Consider the following 20,926-nt stretch of genomic DNA (forward strand, 5'->3'; position numbering starts at 1 on the left):
GTATTAGGACTGGGAATTCATGACACTTCAGAGAATGTGAGGGCAGTTGGACAAACTGTGGATCACATGGGACAGTTAGACAAATTTCCGACTGTAATTTCATGACAGGTGTCGAGAGTTTCAAGCTTCGAGGCATGTATTAACTTGCTACCAACAGTGACACCCAAATTCTTCAAGGCATGTAACATGCCATTTGCACTTAGAGAGAAGCTACACAGTGAATTACAATGTCTCCAGGACCAAGACACGCTCAGCCCAGTTACAAACAGTAGATGGGTAATGCGAATTGTGATAATGGAGCACTTAGTATTTGTCAGAACTTTAAGAGTAAATTCACAGACAGTGGAGAACTAACATCTCATTCCCAGGTTAGAAGAAATTGGCTGGAGGCTGTCTATTTTCTAAGGTAGACTTTAAGATGCATATTTACAATTAACCTAGGACAAAGACCACACTCAGTGCTAGTCATCAACACTTTGTTTGGACTGTATCGGTATAACTGCCTACGATTTGGAATAGCTAGTGCACTATCTATATTCCAAAGATACTGAAACAACTTAATCAAGGGCATACTGAGAACAGTGAATTATTTGGATGACGTCTTTGTTGTACCTACGTATACTGCAGACCTTACGAAAAATCTTGGAAAACTTTTTTCAGTGTTTTTGCAAGTGAATCTCCACTGTAAGAGAGACAAGACTGAATTTTTTGAGTGACACATATTCAGTGCCTCAGGAATCTGCCAAACTCCACAGCATGTGGGTGCCATTCAAAAGTTGTCAGTACCCAAGGACAGGTATCTGGCCAATTGAACTATTACTGTCGGTCTAGTCCATGGGCGACAGTGCTCTCTAAATACCTCCATCAGCTGCTTCACAAAAACTTCCCCTATAAATGATCACCTGTGCATTCTGAGACCTGAAATTGGCACTGTTACAACTGACCTGCTTCACAGCATAGAACCCCAAACATCACCTTACTGGTGACTGATGTCTCCAATTTCGGCATGACACAGTTCTCTCCCATATAATGAATGGAGCAGAACAGCCCATCGCATTTGCATGAAAAACATTAAATTTGACTCAGAGCAACTACAGAGAAATTGAAAAGGAGGCCCTTGACATCATTTTTGGAATAAAAAGTTTCATTACTATATATACGGGCAGGAATTCAGCCTTCTTACAGACTAAATCAATCGCTGCTACCCTTACTGAGGATTTCAGTGGCCCTACTGACCGAAATGACAAGGCACCTGAAAAGTTGGGTCCTGTTTCCCTCTGCCTATACATATGATATCCAGTTCTGATCCACAACACAGCATGCCAACACCAATTTGACATCTCAGTTGCTATTCAGGACCCTTGAGTTTGATGCTGATCTGGAGGAATGCTTCCCGTCAGTCACTAAATGTACAACTTGTGAAAGTAAGCATGCTACTGCTATTTCAATTAGCCAATGACCTCCACTGCATGGTGCCACATCCAACTCAATTTTGTGGGCCCATTCCTAGGGGCTACCTGGTTCATAGCAGTAGATGCTGGCATGGGGTTTCCATTCATAACACAAATTACCTTCATGTTATTCACATTAAACTGAGTATTCCCCTCTCATAGCCTAGCTCCACCCTTGGACACACTAACACAGGTCTCTGTTACAGACCCGCAACCAACACGGGTCCACCAATGATGCCAAGATCTGCGCCTTTACTGGAGGACACCACACCTGGGGTTACAGTTCACAGACCATCCCAGTCAGTCAGCCCCATGAAAGAGGACCTCAGCCCAGCCAGACCTTCCTCCCAGGGTAGAGATTCCAAGTCCTGTCTCCACCTTGCCACTTCTGTTCTGGGGGTAGGAATGCCATGATGCAACAGCTATGCTTCACCTCCGACACCACACCATGACAGCTCCGAGGACCAGCCTCATAGCAAAGTCAACAAGGGGCAGCAGCACTGGGCCATCCAAGACATTTGGCAGCGCATGCATCCTAGAAGATGCACTCGTGTGAAACTATCTTCTTCTGCTGAAGTTGATAGGACATTCAATCGAAAACTTGCAGCTCTACGTCATGGGCTATTTACTTTGGCACAGTGACCCTCAAGAGCAGAATAATCACAGCCTATGACTGAAGATCACAACAGACATGTCTCAGGACATCATAGCTCTCATAATGGCCTCACTGCAAGGATCCACAACAGCATCTGATGGGCTCCCTGAAGAGTGATAAGTGGTGGTTGTTCCATATTTTGTCCAGGCTGCAGAAACTCTCTTTCAGATTCAAAAACATTTCACTACTTGTTCAGCAGAACTTTAACTTCGTGTTAAGCAGAGCTTTAACTTTGTGGCAGACTTCGAAACATGTTGCTGCTTGCTTGTAACAAAGCAGATGGATTTCCTCCTTATTGTGTTTTTCTTCTCCCCAGTTTATTTTTATTTTTATTCATTTGCAAATATCTTCGAGATGATCACTTACGTGGCATGTGCACAGTATTCCAGAAATGTTGGATATTAACTTATGGCTTAGCCAATTTTATTATTAATTGCATTCTATTGATTAATTGGAATTCATAAATGTAATCAGATTATCTAAAAAATACCAATAATATACAACTTTGTTATCATTGTTCCTATGTAAACATGTACGCAATTGTTAATTTTCAGATAAAGTAGGTCAGAAGTATACTTAGATAACTGAAACATATATTCAGCTAATGCTTGAAACGTGTTCATAACTTTTGCCTTCATTTAGTTTCAAGGTAATTAACATTCTTAGTTAAAGTATTGTTATTGGAATAGAATACCATACTTTGACAAACTAGACAGAGTAATTTACCTTGAAGTCTTCAGTCAAACCAATCTTATTCCACTATTCAGGTATTCAAAAATAGAAATCTTTAATCATAATTTGTAAAAATTGTGCAAAGAACGGTAGCTGATTGTATTGCTAATTATTGTAATCTTGTAAAGGATTGTCTGCTAGAAGCCACTGTAATAAGTCTGAGATGTTACAAAATGAACGACTTCTATGTCTAAATATGTACTGCAGGTGATTTAGTAAAAATTACAAATCATACATTATGCCAAGTTTTATCTGAATTTTGCATCCAGGAAATCATTTGGTAGTACAGTGACTGTTGTTTGTCATTTGCTGTGAACAGGTAATTAATTTCAAGAACTGTGCCTGACTTCAGTATGCATTCTGCAAACTGTGAAAACAGTACTGAACTGTGAACTGTATTATTTCCAAATGATATTTACTGTGTACATAGTTTCTGTTTTAATATGACTATATACTTGCAATGACAGTGTCACTAGTTGCAGAACGAAGTTTACAAGTTACTTTTCAGAAGAGTGTTTCTTCAGTGAACTTTAAGTCAAGAAGAAACCTTATGTTGTGTAATCCATTTCTACAGTCCCCTATTGAACTTAAGCAATGTTTCTGTTATTATAGTCACTTTATATTCATGAGACTGTGTCAGTTGTCAGACTGTGAATAAATGTGTTACATGCCACCTGACTTTGCATGTTGGTTATCTCTGGTGCACTGGATATAGCAATGGCAATGTCAGATGTGATCCAAGGTAATGTGATAGCACAACTGCAGTTTGAGATATGTAGGTGTTTGAGGAAGGAGGTAGCAGTATAGAATAAAACATTTGATATCATATGCTTCCAAAGTGCCAAAGTGTTATTGGTATAGAGATGCAACTGTTTACAGAAATAATAACTGTTTATTTCATGTGGCTGTATTCCAGCTTTTATGATCTGTAACTTTTGTGCTGAAGGCCAAGCTGTGCTTCAGTTTACATTTTTCACTTCTAACCACAGAGTACCCGATTCTTGAGTGATTATTCATGTTTTCACTAAACTGTCTGAGAGTGGCGCAGTGCTCAGCAGTGATATTTCACTTGAATGTCCAAAGGACCAGAGTGTGGCTAAAGCAGAAGATATTCTTCAGTTGGTAAAATGTGGTCCTTCAACAAGCACACACTGAATTTCTACACATGCTGGTATTCCACAAACGAGAATGTGGAAGACATTAATGTGAGCAAACCTCTGTCCTTGTCATTCACAGTGAATTTGACACCTTAGAGAAGGGATAAAAGCAGATGTTTGGAATTTTGCTGCCAGCTAATTGCAAATTGACAAAAAAAACCATTAAAAATAATGAAGCATCTTTCATTTGCGGCCGTGTAAATTGCACTCATAACTCACATTGATGATCCGACAAAAACACATGTGCCGATGTGGAGACACATTTTCGAGAATGCTTCTCTGTAAATATGTGGTGTTCTATGATAGATGACTGATTGAGTGTGTCATGTTACTGTATTATGTTATAGGGACCCATTATTGAGACTCTCCCAAAAATGAGCTTCTGGCATTACTGGAAGAGGCACCTTTGGCTCTGAGGATGACACATTCTTCCTGCAAGATGGAGGCCTTGAGCATTCTAGTCATGAGGTGAGATGCCATCCAAATGTAACCTTTCTGGAAGATGGATAGAAATTTCTCAGCCGCCAAGGTCTGCAGAACTTACCCGTTTACATTTTTGCCTGTGGGGATGGTCAAAAGGTGAAGCCTACAAAGAAATGTTAAATGCAAGAGGCAAACTGATCACTCTTATTATGAATGAAGCTTCCTCCAAAAAAGAAAGCCAACTACAGGAGCACTACAAGTGTTGTTATTGAGAAAATTCCCAAGCATAATGAACTCAAGGGTAAAATTTATGAAAACCAACTTTGAATTTAATCATTTAGCCTTGTTTAACACCTTCTGTGTTTATTGGTTTGGGTTACATTATAACAGCTACATCCCTGTAATCAATAGCTACATCTCTATACATGTTACATGAAATCCTTTTTTCGAATAGGTCTATACTAGCACCTTCTGATATTTTTTGTTCCTCTTGAAATGCCCTGTATATTAGTAAGCCAGTGGATAACACCTGCAGTCATCCTAAGAGGCCGTCCACTTACATGCAGGGGCACGACATCATTAGAGATATACGAAGCAAGGTGCTGCAGCAGTCAGACAGACACTGGATTCACATTCAGGAGGATGGCAGTTCAAATCCTCATTTATGTTTAATGAGGACTCCTTAAACTGCTTAAGTCAAACTGTGGGAATGTTTCCTTTCAAAACAACACGGTTAATTTTCTTACCCAATCTTTGATTTTAAACTAATCAACAATCAGACATTTCTCTTCCTTTTCATTAGAACCTAATTAGAAATTTTAAAGACACTTTCAGATGATCAGCAGCTGGTGCAAAGACTGGTAGCTACTGTAGCTCTAAACATAAACATGTATACTGTAATGTATGTAAATAGGTGAAAAGGTTGTACATAATTTGACTACAGAACAGTAACCTGTTACAACATCAACTATCTAGGAGTATCAGTCCAGAGCAGTTTAAAGTTGATTGACCACACAAATCCAGCCATGGGAAAGGCAGATGCAAGGCTCAGATTTATTCAACATATTCTAAGTAAGTGCAAGCCATGCAAGAATAAGGTCAGTCACAAAACCGTCATTAGACCAAAACTGGAATACTGTCCTTGCCAGGTTGTATCAACAGAAGAGAGGCAAAAGATTCAGAGAAGTGGGCAGAGTTCTTGGTGAGTTTGTTTAGTCATTGCTGCTCTGGAGTGTATGATATTAAAAGAAAGACATTGCACATCACGGAAAAACTTACAACATTGTGGGGAGGCTTAGGTGTCTCAACAGTACTAATAGCCATACTTTAAGTGCAGCCACAATGTGATTGTATCTGCAGAGAGGTAAGAGGCATGGTTCCTGATGAGGGGCAGTGGCTCTTTCAGTTGTTTCAGGGGCAACAGTCTGGACAGTTGACTGCTCTGACCTTGTAACTTCAGATAACATGTCCTGCTGTGCTGCTACTGCAAATTCATAAGTAATCACAGCCCTTTTTTCTGAGAGCATGCATCTTTACCCTTGGAGACATATAAGAACACCCAAGACCATACTGACCCTACAACTTATGTTAGATGACATGTTAAAGAAAGCCAAATCTACAATTGTAAAATTTATAGTTTTAGAGAACGTTTTTGAAGGCGTTGACTGGAATGCATTATTTGAAATTGTGAGGGTATCAGGGACAAACTACAGGTATCAAAAGTAATTAACACCTTGTACAGAAACCAGATAGCAGTTGTAAGCACTGAAGGTTGTGAAAGGGAATCTGTAATTGAGAAGAGAGTGAGACAGCCTATTCCTGATGTTATTCAGGATGTACACTGAACAAGCAGTGAAGCAAACCAGGGAGAAATTTGAAAACTGAAATGAAGTTAATGGAGAAGAAACAAAAACGTTAATGATTGCTGATGACACTGTGATTCTTTCAGACTGCAAGAGATTTGGAAGAACATTTGAATGGAATGGATACGGTCTTGAAAAGAGATTATAAGATGAATATCAACAAAAGTAAAACCATGGTAATGAAGCATAACTGAATGAAATGAGGTGAAGCTGAATGTGAAATGAGACAATAAAACTAGTAGACCATTTTTACTATTTGGGCAGAAAAATAACTGATGATGGTCCAAAATAGAGGGGATATATATGAAGACTGGCAATAGTATTTCTGAAAAAGAAGAATTTGCTATCTTCTATCACTATCAAAAATAGATTTACATGTTAGAAGTCCTTTCTGAAGGCATATCCTTGAATATAAATGAAACAAATACTTTTGAAATGTAGTGCTTTTGAAAAATGATGAAAATTAGATGGGGGGATCAAGTAACGAACCAGAAAGTACCGAGTCAAATTGGGGAAAAACGTGTATGGCACAACTTGACTAAAAGAAGAGACAAGTAGATAGGATATCATCAAGGAGTTGTCCATACAGTAATGAAACGGTTTCTGTGTGGGATGGTGGTGGTTGTGGTGGGGGGTGAGGGCTACGAATGTAGGGAGAAACTAAGGCTCGAATACAGTCACCAGCTTCAAATGGATGCAGGTTGTGGTAGTTATGCAGATAGTAAAAGACTTGCACTGGATAGAACAGCATTGAGAGCTGCATCAAACCAGTCTTCAGGCTGAAAACAACAACAGAAACAACACAGAAGGAAAATGATGGTGGTACACTATGTACCCACTACCAAAGACTAAGTAGCAATCTGCGAAGCACAGAATTGTAAGGACCTATTGACTTGTTTGACCTTGTTTCTCTCTGCTGCACAATATTGGGCTGTCATTATTTTTACTGATGAGAGTCTTCTACTGTTATGTTGTTGTTGTGGTCTTCAGTCCTGAGACTGGTTTGATGTAGCTCTCCATGCTACTCTATCCTGTGCAAGCTTCTTCATCTCCCAGAACCCACTGCAACACACATCCTTCTGAATCTGCTTAGTGTAGTCATCTCTTGGTCTCCCTATATGATTTGTACCCTCCACACTGCCCTCCAATACTAAATTGGTGTCCCTTGATGCCTCAGAACATGTCCTACCAACCGATCCCTTCTTCTGGTCAAATTGTACCACAAACTTCTCTTCTCCCCAATCCTATTCAATACTTCCTCATTAGTTATGTAATTTACCCATCTAATCTTCAGGATTCTTCTGTAGCACCACATTTCAAACGCTTCTATTCTCTTCTTGTCCAAACTATTTATCATCCATGTTTCACTTCCATACATGGCTACACTCCATACAAATACTTTCAGAAATGACTTCCTGACACTTAAATCTATACTCAATGTTAACAAATTTCTCTTCTTCAGAAATGCTTTCCTTGCCATTGGCAATCTATGTTTTATATCCTCTCTACTTCAAACATCATCAGTTATTTTGCTACCCAAATAGCAAAACACCTTTACTACTTTAAGTGTCTCATTTCCTAATCTAATTCCCTCAGCATCGCCAGACTTAATTCGACTACATTCCATTATCCTCATTTTGCTTTTGTTGATGTTCATCTTATATCCTCCTTTCAAGACACTATCCATTCCGTTCAACTGCTCTTCCAAGTCCTTTGCTGTCTCTGACAGAATTACGATGTCATCGGCGAACCTCGAAGTTTTTATTTCTTCTCCATGGATTTTAATACCTACTTCGAATTTTTCTTTTGTTTCCTTTACTGCTTGCTCAATATACAGATTGAATAACATCGGGGAGAGACTACAACCCTGTCTCACTCCCTTCCCAACCACTGCTTCCCTTTCATGTCCCTCAACTCTAATAACCGCCATCTGGTTTCCGTACAAATTGTAAATAGCCTTTCGCTCCCTATATTTTACCCCTGCCACCTTCAGAATTTGAAAGAGAGTATTCCAGTCAACATTGTCAAAAGCTTTCTCTAAGTCTACAAATGCTAGAAACATAGGTTTGCCCTTCCTTAATCTAGCTTCTAAGATAAGTCGTAGGGTCAGTATTGCCTCACGTGTTCCAAGATTTCTACGGAATCCAAACTGATTTTCCCCCAGGTTGGCTTCTACTAGTTTTTTTCTGTAAAGATTTCGCAGCTGTGACTTATTAAACTGATAGTTCGGTAATTTTCACATCTGTCAACACCTGCTTTCTTTGGGATTAGAATTATTATATTCTTCTTGAAGTCTGAGGGTATTTCACCTATCTCACACATCTTGCTCACCAGATGGTAGAGTTTTGTCAGGACTGGCTCTCCCAAGGCCGTCACTAGCTCTAACGGAATGTTGTCTACTCCCGGGGCCTTGTTTCAACTCAGGTCTTTCAGTGCTCTGTCAAACTCAACACACAGTATCGTATCTCCCATTTCGTCTTCATCTACATCCTCTTCCATTTCCATAATATTGTCCTCAAGTACCTCACCCTTGTATAGACCCTCTATATAGTCCTTCCACCTTTCTGCTTCCCCTTCTTTGCTTAGAACTGGGTTTCCATCTGAGCTCTTGATGTTCATACAAGTGGTTCTCTTATCTACAAAGGTCTCTTTAATTTTCCTGTAGGCAGTATCTATCTTACCCCTAGTTAGATAAGCCTCTACATCCTTACATTTATCCTCTAGCCATCCCTGCTTAGCCATTTTGCACTTCCTGTCAATCTCATTTTTGAGACGTTTGTATTCCTTTTTGCCAGCTTCATTTACTGCATTTTTATATTTTCTCCTTTCATCAATTAAATTCAATATTTCTTCTCTTACCCAAGGATTTCTATTAGCCCTCATCTTTTTACCTACTTGATCCTCTGCTGCCTTCACTACTTTATCCCTCAACGCTACCCATTCTTCTTCTACTGTGTTTCTTTCCCCCATTCCTGTCAATTGCTCCCTTATGCTCTCCCTGAAACTCTGTACAACCTCTGGTTCTTTTAGTTTATCCATGTCCCATCTCCTTAAATCCCCACCTTTTTGCAGTTTATTCAGTTTTAATCTACAGGTCATAACCAATAGATTGTGGTCAGAGTCCACATCTACCCCTGGAAATGTCTTACAATTTAAAACCTGGTCCCTAAATCTCTGTCTTACCATTATATAATCTATCTGATACCTTTTAGTATCTCCAGGCTTCCTCCATGTATACAGCCTTCTTTTATGATTCTTGAACCAAGTGTTACCTATGATTAAGTTGTGCTCTGTGCAAAATTCTACCAGGCCGCTTCCTCTTTCATTTCTTTGCCCCAGTCCATATTCACCTACTACATTTTCTTCTCTCCCTTTTCCTACTACTGAATTCCAGTCACCCATGATTATTAAATTTTCATCTCCCTTCACTATCTGAATAATTTCTTTTATTTGATCATACATTTCTTCAATTTCTTCGTCATCTGCAGAGCTAGTTGGCATATAAACTTGTACTACTGTAGTACATGTGGGCTTCGTATCTATCTTGGCCACAATAATGCGTTCACTATGCTCTTTGTAGTAGCTTACCCGCATTCCTATTTTCCTATTCATTATTAAACCTACTCCTGCATTACACCTATATGATTTTGTATTTATAACCCTGTAGTCACCTGACCAGAAGTGTTGTTCCTCCTGCCACCGAACTTCAGTAATTCCCACTATATCTAACTTTAACCTATTCATTTCCCTTTTTAAATTTTCTAACCTACCTGCCCGATTAAGGGATCTGACATTCCACGCTCCGATCCGTAGAACGCCAGTTTTCTTTCTCCTGATAACGACTTCTCTACTGTTATATCGCCCCACAAAAATTTTCAGTTTTCTTTACTGGATTTATTATCTTGGTGAAGACTGTTCTTTTACATATTAATGTACTGCCAGGATGATCAATTAATAAATGCTAAATATCATCACTGATAAGTTGCATTTTACTCCATACATTTGGTTACCGTTACTGACTGTTCACATTTACAGTATTCCATGTGTGTGTGCAGAGGGGCAAAGATAACAAGTAGACTTTCATTTAAGCACAACCATTAAAATACATGTAGTCAATTTAAACACTGCTGAAGTCTAAAAAGTACAAAAATAGCAGCATAGTGACTCTCTTGTTTTATGTGAAAACTAAATTTAAAATTATTAATATGTAATTTATATGGGCAATGCCCTCATTTTTATATTAGAACATTTTTTGAGTGTAAGAAGCAATTCACATTGGTTTTTTTATAAAATGAATAGGTAATATTTACCTCAACATTGACAATCACTCTGGTTGTGTCACCTGGCCGATTTCCCGGATTTTCCAATGTTCCAATGACAAGGATATATTGACTTTCTCTCTCATAATCCAATCCACGTAAAGTTCTAATAACACCAGTTTTCTGATCAATTGAAAATAATTCAGCTGGTCCTTGCCTGATAATGTAAGTTATTTTTTGATTCGTATCTGGATCATCAGCCTGGAAATACCATATCATTAGAATAGGTGCAAGGATTTTTACCTCTTTTGTCAACTAAGGAAGTTATGGATTTACCTTGACTTGGGTAACCATGTAATCTGGAACATTTTCAGGGACCCTTGCCTCATAGCTCAGTAAATGGAATATTGGCACTTCATCGTCAATATCCACCACCTGGACTGTGACAGTCGCTGTTGCCAAGCGAGGATCTGGTGCCCCATCTTTTGCAGTCACAACAAACTTATAGTCCTGAAAATAAAAGTAAGCTCAAAGAATCACACACCTGTTGAAGTACAATTTTGTAAGATATTTTGTAAGCACTCCAAACAGTCACAACATTTGTGACTCAGTTCATTACTAACTAATTTAAGGTGCTTCAAAAATAATATGCCTCTGACTCAATAATTGGTGAAACCATAAAAATACAGAAAATATCACTGAAATATATAATGCAGTTGTTAGAGCTTGGTAGCTCGAAAACCTGAGATACCCACTTATCTTCCCCAACCACCTTCCCCCACCCTTCCCCCTCACCGGCTCATATGTGCACACTAAAAGCAGTACAAATAATTTCACCCCCCCCCCCCCCCAATTCCTTGCAAGTTCAGCTTTCAATTAATACACATAACCACTGTTACATACAAATTTAATACTGTACATGACTTGTTTCTCCATACTACATCATCTTCTATCAACACATGGACTGCAAAAGTGAACCTTCTTTTATGTCGTGTACACTGTGAGTCCTGTTCATCCTTTTTAAGCAATTACTGGCTTCACTTATAAATACTAAGATGGTCAGCTAAAACTAACATATCAATCTGAATACTTTACCTGGCTTCCTACATTATCTCAATGTGATAATAATAGAGTTGCTCAAGTACAATGAGTAAATTAGTTTGTATGGAAAAGATGAGACAGTTACAAATATGATCTATTCTGTGTGAAAGGCAGCAATACATACAAATGATACTTAAAATAATTGTACCAATGGCTTACCCTCTGTTTTTCATAATCAAGTGCAGTTTTTGTCCGAATTTCACCCGTCATAGCATCAATTGCAAATGGTATCTCATCTGGAACAGAATAGTACACAACTGCATTCTGGCCCTCATCTGCATCAGTGGCAAGCACACTCCCAACTTTGGCATTATTTTCTCCTTCCCGCACTCTAAACAGATACGGCAGATTCTGAAACTCTGGATTTTTGTCATTTATGTCTGTCACTTTTATGCTGATCAATGCTGTGCTTGATAGTCCTCCAGTATCCTCTGCCTTAACTACCTGAAATTGAAAATAACTCTGTCAGTTCAAATGTGTGATGTAAATAAATAATTTGTCTAGTAAGTATCGTGACATTAAATTTTAAAAATTTGAAATACTAATCTTGAATTTTGGGTAGGGTGTTGATGTTTTACTGTAGGCATCATTTAAGAAGGGATTTTTTGAAACTCTACCCCTAAGGTGTTGAAAACTTTTTTGAAAACAAAAAAAGGTCATTATTAAGGGAATTTTCAATTTAAAGCTATGAAAACTGAATTTAAAAAACAAAAAAGAATAAAAGAAATAACTGTTTCAGCAGTTTTGGAAACTCGTTCCCTAAGGGCATGTAATAAGGGTTTAAAGGTTTCAGAAAAAATTTCTCCTATTTAAAAAACAGTTGTAGGTTGCACACTGTTCTTCATTAACTCTACAAGGATTGTTTAACCTGGACAGGGCATCATCAGGTTACCTTAAAATATAAGGTGAGGATGAAATTTTAATTAATTCAATCTGGTGCTATCACGGATCACTATAAAGGCAAAATAAGCTTCAAACACTAAATAAATAAAATTACATAGAGAGAAGTCACATAACTCATGTTAAATATTCAAAAATTTTCTGATAAAAAGCAACTGTCAAAGAAGATATGACACCGAATAAAACATACAAAAATACAACCTACATGTAAAACATATTAAAAAGTATATTAAAAACAAAGATTCCAAGACTTACCAAGCGGGAAAGCGCCGGCAGACAGGCACAATGAACAAAACACACAAACACATTTTATTCTGCCTAATTATACTCAATAATACGTAATTTACTTCCAAACCATAACCTAAAAATTTTTAACGCTTTCAACATAACCGCTACTATAAAATCCACTGTTCCAAGTTTACAAACATTTCGTGTAAATTCGTGAATACTATTTCACAGCTTCAGTTCCTTTCACCCATTAAACAACCATCTCAGTTATTTCCAACAACTTTCGTTTTATTTCCATTCCCGTTTTTCCAACATAACCGATCATTTTTTAGCAGCTTCCCACAGGTTTACACGTTATTATCTCTTCATCAAACAATTGTTAGCCTCATTCTCATAACCTGCCAGTACACAACCAGTCCTTTGAATACATTTATACACATATTTTTCGAGATTTTTATTCGAAAAATTTTTTCGAATTTTATTTTTTCGGAAATTAATTTTTCGTAACTTTTTTCGAAACTTTTTTTCCTTCGAAACTTTTTCGAAACTTTTTTCCTTCGAAACTTTTTCGAAAATTTTTTTTTTCGAAATTTTCTTGAATTTCCCCACCCTTTAACGTGATCTGGAGACAACATAACTACCTAACCTGTGCACCCATTGTTGTTCACCAACCTAAGTTCAACAAAGGATCAACATAACTCATCTCAAACCATCACTTTTTCGACTTTTTTCACACCTTTATCTCTCCTTTTTAAATTTCTATTTACTTTCACTTTAACCTCATATTACCCTTTCCACCTTCTAATACCATGTCAACCTCACAACATCCCTACAACGACCCCATTAAATTTTATTTACATTCCCTCCGCAAACATGCCTTCACCCTAGCCAGATTACGCTCCCATATTTTATTTACTCAGGCTTGTCTGACATTTGGCATTACTCCCAAAGGCCTCACACTTAAAGTTCCCATCTCTGGCTGCAATCCTTCTTTCCATCAGTCCTTATACCAGTTCCAAACAGCACAATCCATAGCCCTCACCCGCCTAATCCTTCACCTATACATCGACTCGGCCAATGAACACACCCGTCAACTCCTATCCCAAATCAAAGTCCTCAATCTTTCCTCTTCCACATCCACACCGGCTGTACATAGCATCCTCCTACAGGCCAACCGCAAATTAGAACAACATGCCACCCTCCACCTCAAAAAACTATCCAATCTCCTGGTTTCCCACCTCCGGAAAGGCAACTCACTCACCCTCCACAACCTTTCCAACAAACCTCAACCTCCTCTCATTGCACACAGACCCAGTCTCTCCCATCTACTCAATCTCCCACTTCCAGCTCCACTCCCCCCAACACCTCAAAATTCTAGTCAACACAATCTGGAACCACAACACCCCAATTCAGTAGTTAACCTTTCCTCCAAACCCCTCTCCCAATCCGAAACCTCTGTCCTATCCAAAGGCCTCACCTTCAGCCCCACTCCCAGGTTCAACCAAACTGCCCTTGTCAGAGATTTACTGTCCTACACTCTTAGTCTCTGCTGGAAATATCACTTTGCCGCGAAGAAAAATAATCCTGATCCCACTCCTAATGATCCAACTCCCCAAGACACTATCCAAATTGAACCCTGCCTGCAACAGTTCCGTCCTCCATCACAACGGGACCCACCTCCTCTTCCTCAAAATCACCCTCTCCAAACCTTCCAGGAATTTCTCACTTCCAGCCTTGCCTCTCAATCTTTCTTGAAAAACCTTAATCCTACTCCCAACATCACCACAGCCGAAGCCCAGGCTATCCGTGATCTGAAAGCTGACCGATCCATCATCATTCTTCCGGCTGACGACCGTGGTACTTGATCGTCGGGAGTATGTGGCTGAGGGACAGCGTCAGCTTTCAGACAACTCTACATACAAAGTTTGCCAAGGTAATCCCATTCCTGATGTCCAGGTGGAGCTTCAAGGAATCCTCAGAACCTTAGGCCCCCTACAAAACCTTTCACCTGACTCCATATAACTCCTGACCCCACCGACACCTCGCACTCCTACCTTCTACCTACTTCCTAAAATTCACAAACCCAAACATCCTGGCCGCCCCATTGTAGCTGGTTACCAAGCCCCCACAGAATGTATCTCTGCCTACGTAGATCAACACCTTCAACCCATTACATGCAGTCTCCCATCCTTCATCAAAGACACCAACCACTTTCTGGAACGCCTGGAATCCGTACCCAGTCTGTTACCCCCGGAAACCATCCTTGTAACCATTGATGCCACTTCCCTATACACGAATATCCCGCACATCCAGGGCCTCGCTGCAATGGAGCACTTTCTTTCACGCCGATCACCTGCCACCCTACCTAAAACCTCTTTCCTCGTCACCTTGGCCAGCTTCATCCTGACCCACAACTTCTTCACTTTTGAAGGCCAGACATACCAACAAGTAAAGGGAACAGCCATGGGTACCAGGATGGCCCCTTCATATGCCAACCTATTTATGGGTCGCTTAGAGGAAGCCTTCTTGATTACCCAAGCCTGCCAACCCAAAGTTTGGTACAGATTTATTGATGACATCTTCATGATCTGGACTCACAGTGAAGAACAACTCCAGAATTTCCTCTCCAACCTCAACTCCTTTGGTTCCATCAGATTCACCTGGTCCTACTCCAAATCCCATGCCACTTTCCTAGACGTTGACCTCCATCTGTCCAATGGCCAGCTTCACACATCCGTCCACATCAAACCCACCAACAAGCAACAGTACCTCCATTATGACAGCTGCCAGCCATCCCATATCAAACGGTCCCTTCCCTACAGCCTAGGCCTTCGTGGCAAACGAATCTGCTCCAGTCCTGAATCCCTGGACCATTACACCAACAACCTGAAAACAGCTTTCGCATCCTGCAACTACCCTCCCGACCTGGTACAGAAGCAGATAACCAGAGCCACTTCCTCATCCCCTCAAACCCAGAACCTCTCACAGAAGAACCCCAAAAGTGCCCCGCTTGTGACAGAATACTTCCCGGGACTGGATCAGACCTTGAATGTGGCTCTCCAGCAGGGATACGACTTCCTCAAATCCTGCCCCGAAATGAGATCCATCCTTCATGAAATCCTCCCCACTCCACCAAGAGTGTCTTTCCGCCATCCACCTAACCTTCGTAACCTCTTGGTTCATCCCTATGAAATCCCCAAACCACCTTCCCTACCCTCTGGCTCCTACCCTTGCAACCGCCCCCGGTGTAAAACCTGCCCTATGCACCCTCCCACCACCACCTACTCCAGTCCTGTAACCCGGAAGGTGTACACAATCAAAGGGAGAGCCACGTGTGAAAGCACCCACGTGATTTACCAACTGACCTGCCTGCACTGTGACGCTTTCTATGTGGGAATGACCAGCAACAAACTGTCCATTCGCATGAATGGACACAGACAGACAGTGTTTGTTGGTAATGAGGATCACCCTGTGGCTAAACATGCCTTGGTGCACGGCCAGCACATCTTGGCACAGTGTTACGCCGTCCGAGTTATCTGGATACTTCCCACCAACACCAACCTATCCGAACTCCGGAGATGGGCACTCGCCCTTCAGTATATCCTCTCTTCTTGATATCCGCCAGGCCTCAACCTCCTCTAATTTCAAGTTGCCGCCGCTCATACCTCATCTGTCTTTCAACAACTTCTTTGCCTCTGTACTTCCACCTCGACTGACATCTCTGCCCTTACTCTTTGCCTTTAAATATGTCTGCTTGTGTCTGTGTATGTGCGGATGGATATGTGTGTGTGTGTGTGTGTGTGTGTGTGTGTGTGTGTGTGTGTGTGCGCGCGAGTGTACACCTGTCCTTTTTTTCCCCCTAAGGGAAGTCTTTCCGCTCCTGGGATAGGAATGACTCCTTACCCTCTCCCTTAAAACCCACATCCTTTCGTCTTTCCCGCTCCTTCCTGAAGAAGCAACCATCGGTTGCGAAAGCTAGTAATTCTGTGTGTGTGTTAGTGTGTTTTGTTCATTGTGCCTGTCTGCCGGCGCTTTCCCGCTTGGTAAGTCTTGGAATCTTTGTTTTTAATATATTTTTCCCATGTGGAAGTTTCTTTCTATTTTATTTACATATTAAAAAGTAATAGATAAAAGCACCAGGATCAGGCATGAGTAGAGAATGAAGAAGAAACCTCAAAATGTATATTACCTCTTGTGGAGGTGGGGACAGGCGTAGCAGCACAGAACTATATCTCGTGCACAAACTGTAAACACAGCTGTACAGTAGAAAGGTGACATAGGGCCATTTGTATTCACATAGTGCATACGTATGAATGATAGGAGCTCATGCAAAATATTGTGCTAGTAGAAATGACAGTGTACAGTGTGATAATGATGTAACATTCAATTAGCAGTGGATAAACTGAGAAATTAATAAAAACATAATGGGGCCTTTGAAAATATATACAATGCAGGATATGCTAGATCAAAAACTATGTACAGAGTCATAGAAAATCCTTATGCTCAAATACAGTCTAAAAGAATAATGAAATGAGCTTTTGGCATCACTGGCGGCAAGACGCAGTCAATACCTTCGCTGCGCAGTGCCAATGGTACTGTTACCGGTGACTGTGCCTCTAAAGCGGAGTTATTGAACGCAGTTTTCCAAAATTCCTTCGCCAGGGAAGATGAATGGAATATTCCAGAATTTGAAACACGAACATCTGCTAGCATGAGTTTCTTAGAAGTAGATACCTTAGGAGTTGCGAAGCAACTCCAATCGCTTGATACGGGCAAGTCTTCATGTCCAGATTGTATACCGATTAGGTTCCTTTCAGATTACTCTGATACTATAGCTCCCTACTTAGCACTCATATACACTCCTGGAAATGGAAAAAAGGAAACATTGACACCGGTGTGTCAGACCCACCATATTTGTTCCAGACACTGCGAGAGGGCTGTACAAGCAATGATCACACGCACGGCACAGCGAACACACCAGGAACCGCGGTGTTGGCCGTCGAATGGCGCTAGCTGCGCAGCATTTGTGCACCGCCGCCGTCAGTGTCAGCCAGTTTGCCGTGGCATACGGAGCTCCATCGCAGTCTTTAACACTGGTAGCATGCCGCGACAGCGTGGACGTGAACCGTATGTGCAGTTGACGGACTTTGAGCGAGGGCGTATAGTGGGCATGCGGGAGGCCGGGTGGACGTACCGCCGAATTGCTCAACACGTGGGGCGTGAGGTCTCCACAGTACATCGATGTTGTCACCAGTGGTCGGCGGAAGGTGTACGTGCCCATCGACCTGGGACCGGACCGCAGCTACGCACGGATGCACGGCAAGACCGTAGGATCCTACGCAGTGCCGTAGGGGACCGCACCGCCACTTCCCAGCAAATTAGGGACACTGTTGCTCCTGGGGTATCGGCGAGGACCATTCGCAACCGTCTCCATGAAGCTGGGCTACGGTCCCGCACACCGTTAGGCCGTGTTCCGCTCACGCCCCAACATCGTGCAGCCCGCCTCCAGTGGTGTCGCGACAGGCGTGAATGGAGGGACAAATGGAGACGTGTCGTCTTCAGCGATGAGAGTCGCTTCTGCCTTGGTGCCAATGATGGTCGTATGCGTGTTTGGCGCCGTGCAGGTGAGTGCCACAATCAGGACTGCATACGACCGAGGCACACAGGGCCAACACCCGGCATCATGGTGTGGGGAGCGATCTCCTACACTGGCCGTACACCTCTGGTGATCGTCAAGGGGACACTGAATAGTGCACGGTACATCCAAACCGTCATCGAACCCATCGTTCTACCATTCCTAGACCAGCAAGGGAACTTGCTGTTCCAACAGGACAATGCACGTCCACATGTATCCCGTGCTAAATATAACGAAAAGTGTGAGATGATCCACATGAGTTCCAAAAGAAATCCATTGGAATTCGATTACTCGATAAATAGTACAATTCTCAAGGCTGTCAATTCAACTAAGTCCCTGGGTGTTAAAATTACGAACAACTTCAGTTGGAAGGACCACATAGATAATATTGTGGGGAAGGCAAGTCAAAGGTTGCGTTTCATTGGCAGGACACTTAGAAGATGCAACAAGTCCACTAAAGAGACAGCTTACACTACACTCATTCGTCCTCTGTTAGAATATTGCTGTGCGGTGTGGGATCCTTACCAGGTGGGATTGACGGAGGACATCGAAAGGGTGCAAAAAATGGCAGCTCGTTTTGTATTATCACGTAATAGGGGAGAGAGTGTGGCAGATATGATACACGAGTTGGGATGGAAGTCATTACAGCAAAGACATTTTTCGTCGCAGCGAGACCTTTTTACGAAATTTCAGTCACCAACTTTCTCTTCTGAATGCGAAAATATTTTGTTGAGCCCAACCTACATAGGTAGGCATGATCATCAAAATAAAATAAGAGAAATCAGAGCTCGAACAGAAAGGTTTAGGTGTTCGTTTCTCCCGCGCGCTGTTCGGGAGTGGAATAGTAGAGAAATAGTATGATTGTGGTTCTATGAACCCTCTGCCAAGCACTTAAATGTGAATTGCAGAGTAGTCATGTAGATGTAGATGTAGATGTAGATGGCCGGGAGGCCCCTTGCAGGGCAGGTCCGGCCGCCTTGGTGCAGGTCTTATTACATTCGACGCCACATTGGGTGACCTGTGCACCGGATGGGGACAAAATGATGAAGAAGACAACACAACACCCAGTCCCTGAACGGAGATAATCCCCAACCCATCTGGGAATCGAACCCGGGCCCGTAGGACGGTAATCCGACATGCGGACCACTCAGCTATCGGGGCGGACAAAAAGAATAATGAAGTAAAATATGTAGAGCAATAAAATAAAGATTAGACTACAAATATAAGGCAAAAAGGTAACAATGCTAAAACCAGTTGCTTGGTAATAAAAGATTAAAAACTAATATATCATTTAAAAAAAACAAAAAAGTAAATAAAAAAACTTACAATCATATAAAACCTGATTTGTGCCAGCTAACTGATCATTGAGTAACATATCTTTCTTAGCATATGAATATTATCAAGAAGACTAGGTCTCCTTCCTTGGGGAGCATGATGTAAATCTTTAAGTTCCTAAATGCAGGTGGCTAGCGGCCACTGGATTTAAGGTGCTCAGTGAAGGAGGAATTATGCTTACTGGTAATCTGCCCCTTCTTAGGGAGTAAATGCTCCTGAAACCTGATTTTAAAAGCCCTTCCCACTTGGACAATGTCCAAAAGAATGAACATCACATGGAATCTGCAACTGTAAAACATATTATGTAATGTGAAGGTGGATGGGGTAGAAAGGAAGAGGACAGGGAAGGAACTGACGAATGTGAATCAACTGAGGAGCATGCCGAGATAGTCCTTGCATTTGCGATTAACACTGTGCCCAAGTGGTGCAGCAGTGAACACATGTGCCTTGTAAGCAGAAGGTCCCATGTTTCAGTCCCAGTCCAGCACACATTATCATTTGTCACTGCTGATTCTGCATAAAGTCTCGATCCAGCTTGTATCACTGGTCCCTTTCCTTCTCTTTCCTTTCTCCCCCCTCCATCTTCAATTTACGCAATGTTGTGGATGGATTGATACTGAATTTTGGTAGAGGTGGTATACACTATTCTTCTATTTTGACCACTAATGAGTTTAACTGCAGCGTAGAATACATTACCTAAAAATGAAAGCTTTGAAAACCTGTAATTTTAAGGTGTGGGACTGAGAGTGAATTCTTGGGCACTTGGTGATGTTTTTGCATGTATAATTTCTCAATGATGGAGGGACTGTAGCCATTGCAAAAAAGCAACATATTTCAGGTCTTTCAGTTCCTTTGTAATAGATTCTACATTGTGCAATTTCTGTGATACAGTGTTTCATAGATCTGAAGTAACTCATCTTGTACTTATACAGATGACACGATGTAGCATGTATAACAGAGTACCTTGTAGGAGGCTTAATATAAATGTCAAATTTGATAACATGATTAATGAGACAAGGCTACAAATCAAAGAAGTTGAGAATACCATTGCTATTGATGACTTCATGTGTAAAGATCATTCCTTCACCATAAAAAACAATTATTATCTTGCCTACACATCACCAGCAAAATCAGTGTTAGTTATATATATATATATATATATATATATATATATATATATATATTGGT

General features: G+C 41.0%; 1 protein-coding gene across 1 annotated transcript in view; it reads right to left on the bottom strand.

Annotated features, from left to right (window-relative positions):
* The window catches only part of LOC126279125 (cadherin-99C), a 637,420-nt gene that overhangs the window by 73,680 nt on the left and 542,814 nt on the right, over positions 1-20,926 (bottom strand). The window contains exons 15-17 of the mRNA XM_049979608.1: positions 11,800-12,084; positions 10,876-11,049; positions 10,591-10,800 (exon numbers count right to left, since the gene is read on the bottom strand). Of these exons, the coding sequence (XP_049835565.1) occupies positions 10,591-10,800; positions 10,876-11,049; positions 11,800-12,084 (669 nt within the window). The remainder of the gene's footprint in view (positions 1-10,590; positions 10,801-10,875; positions 11,050-11,799; positions 12,085-20,926) is intronic.

This window comes from Schistocerca gregaria, chromosome 6 (genome assembly GCF_023897955.1).
Source record: "Schistocerca gregaria isolate iqSchGreg1 chromosome 6, iqSchGreg1.2, whole genome shotgun sequence".
Taxonomy (NCBI): Eukaryota; Metazoa; Arthropoda; class Insecta; order Orthoptera; family Acrididae; genus Schistocerca; species Schistocerca gregaria.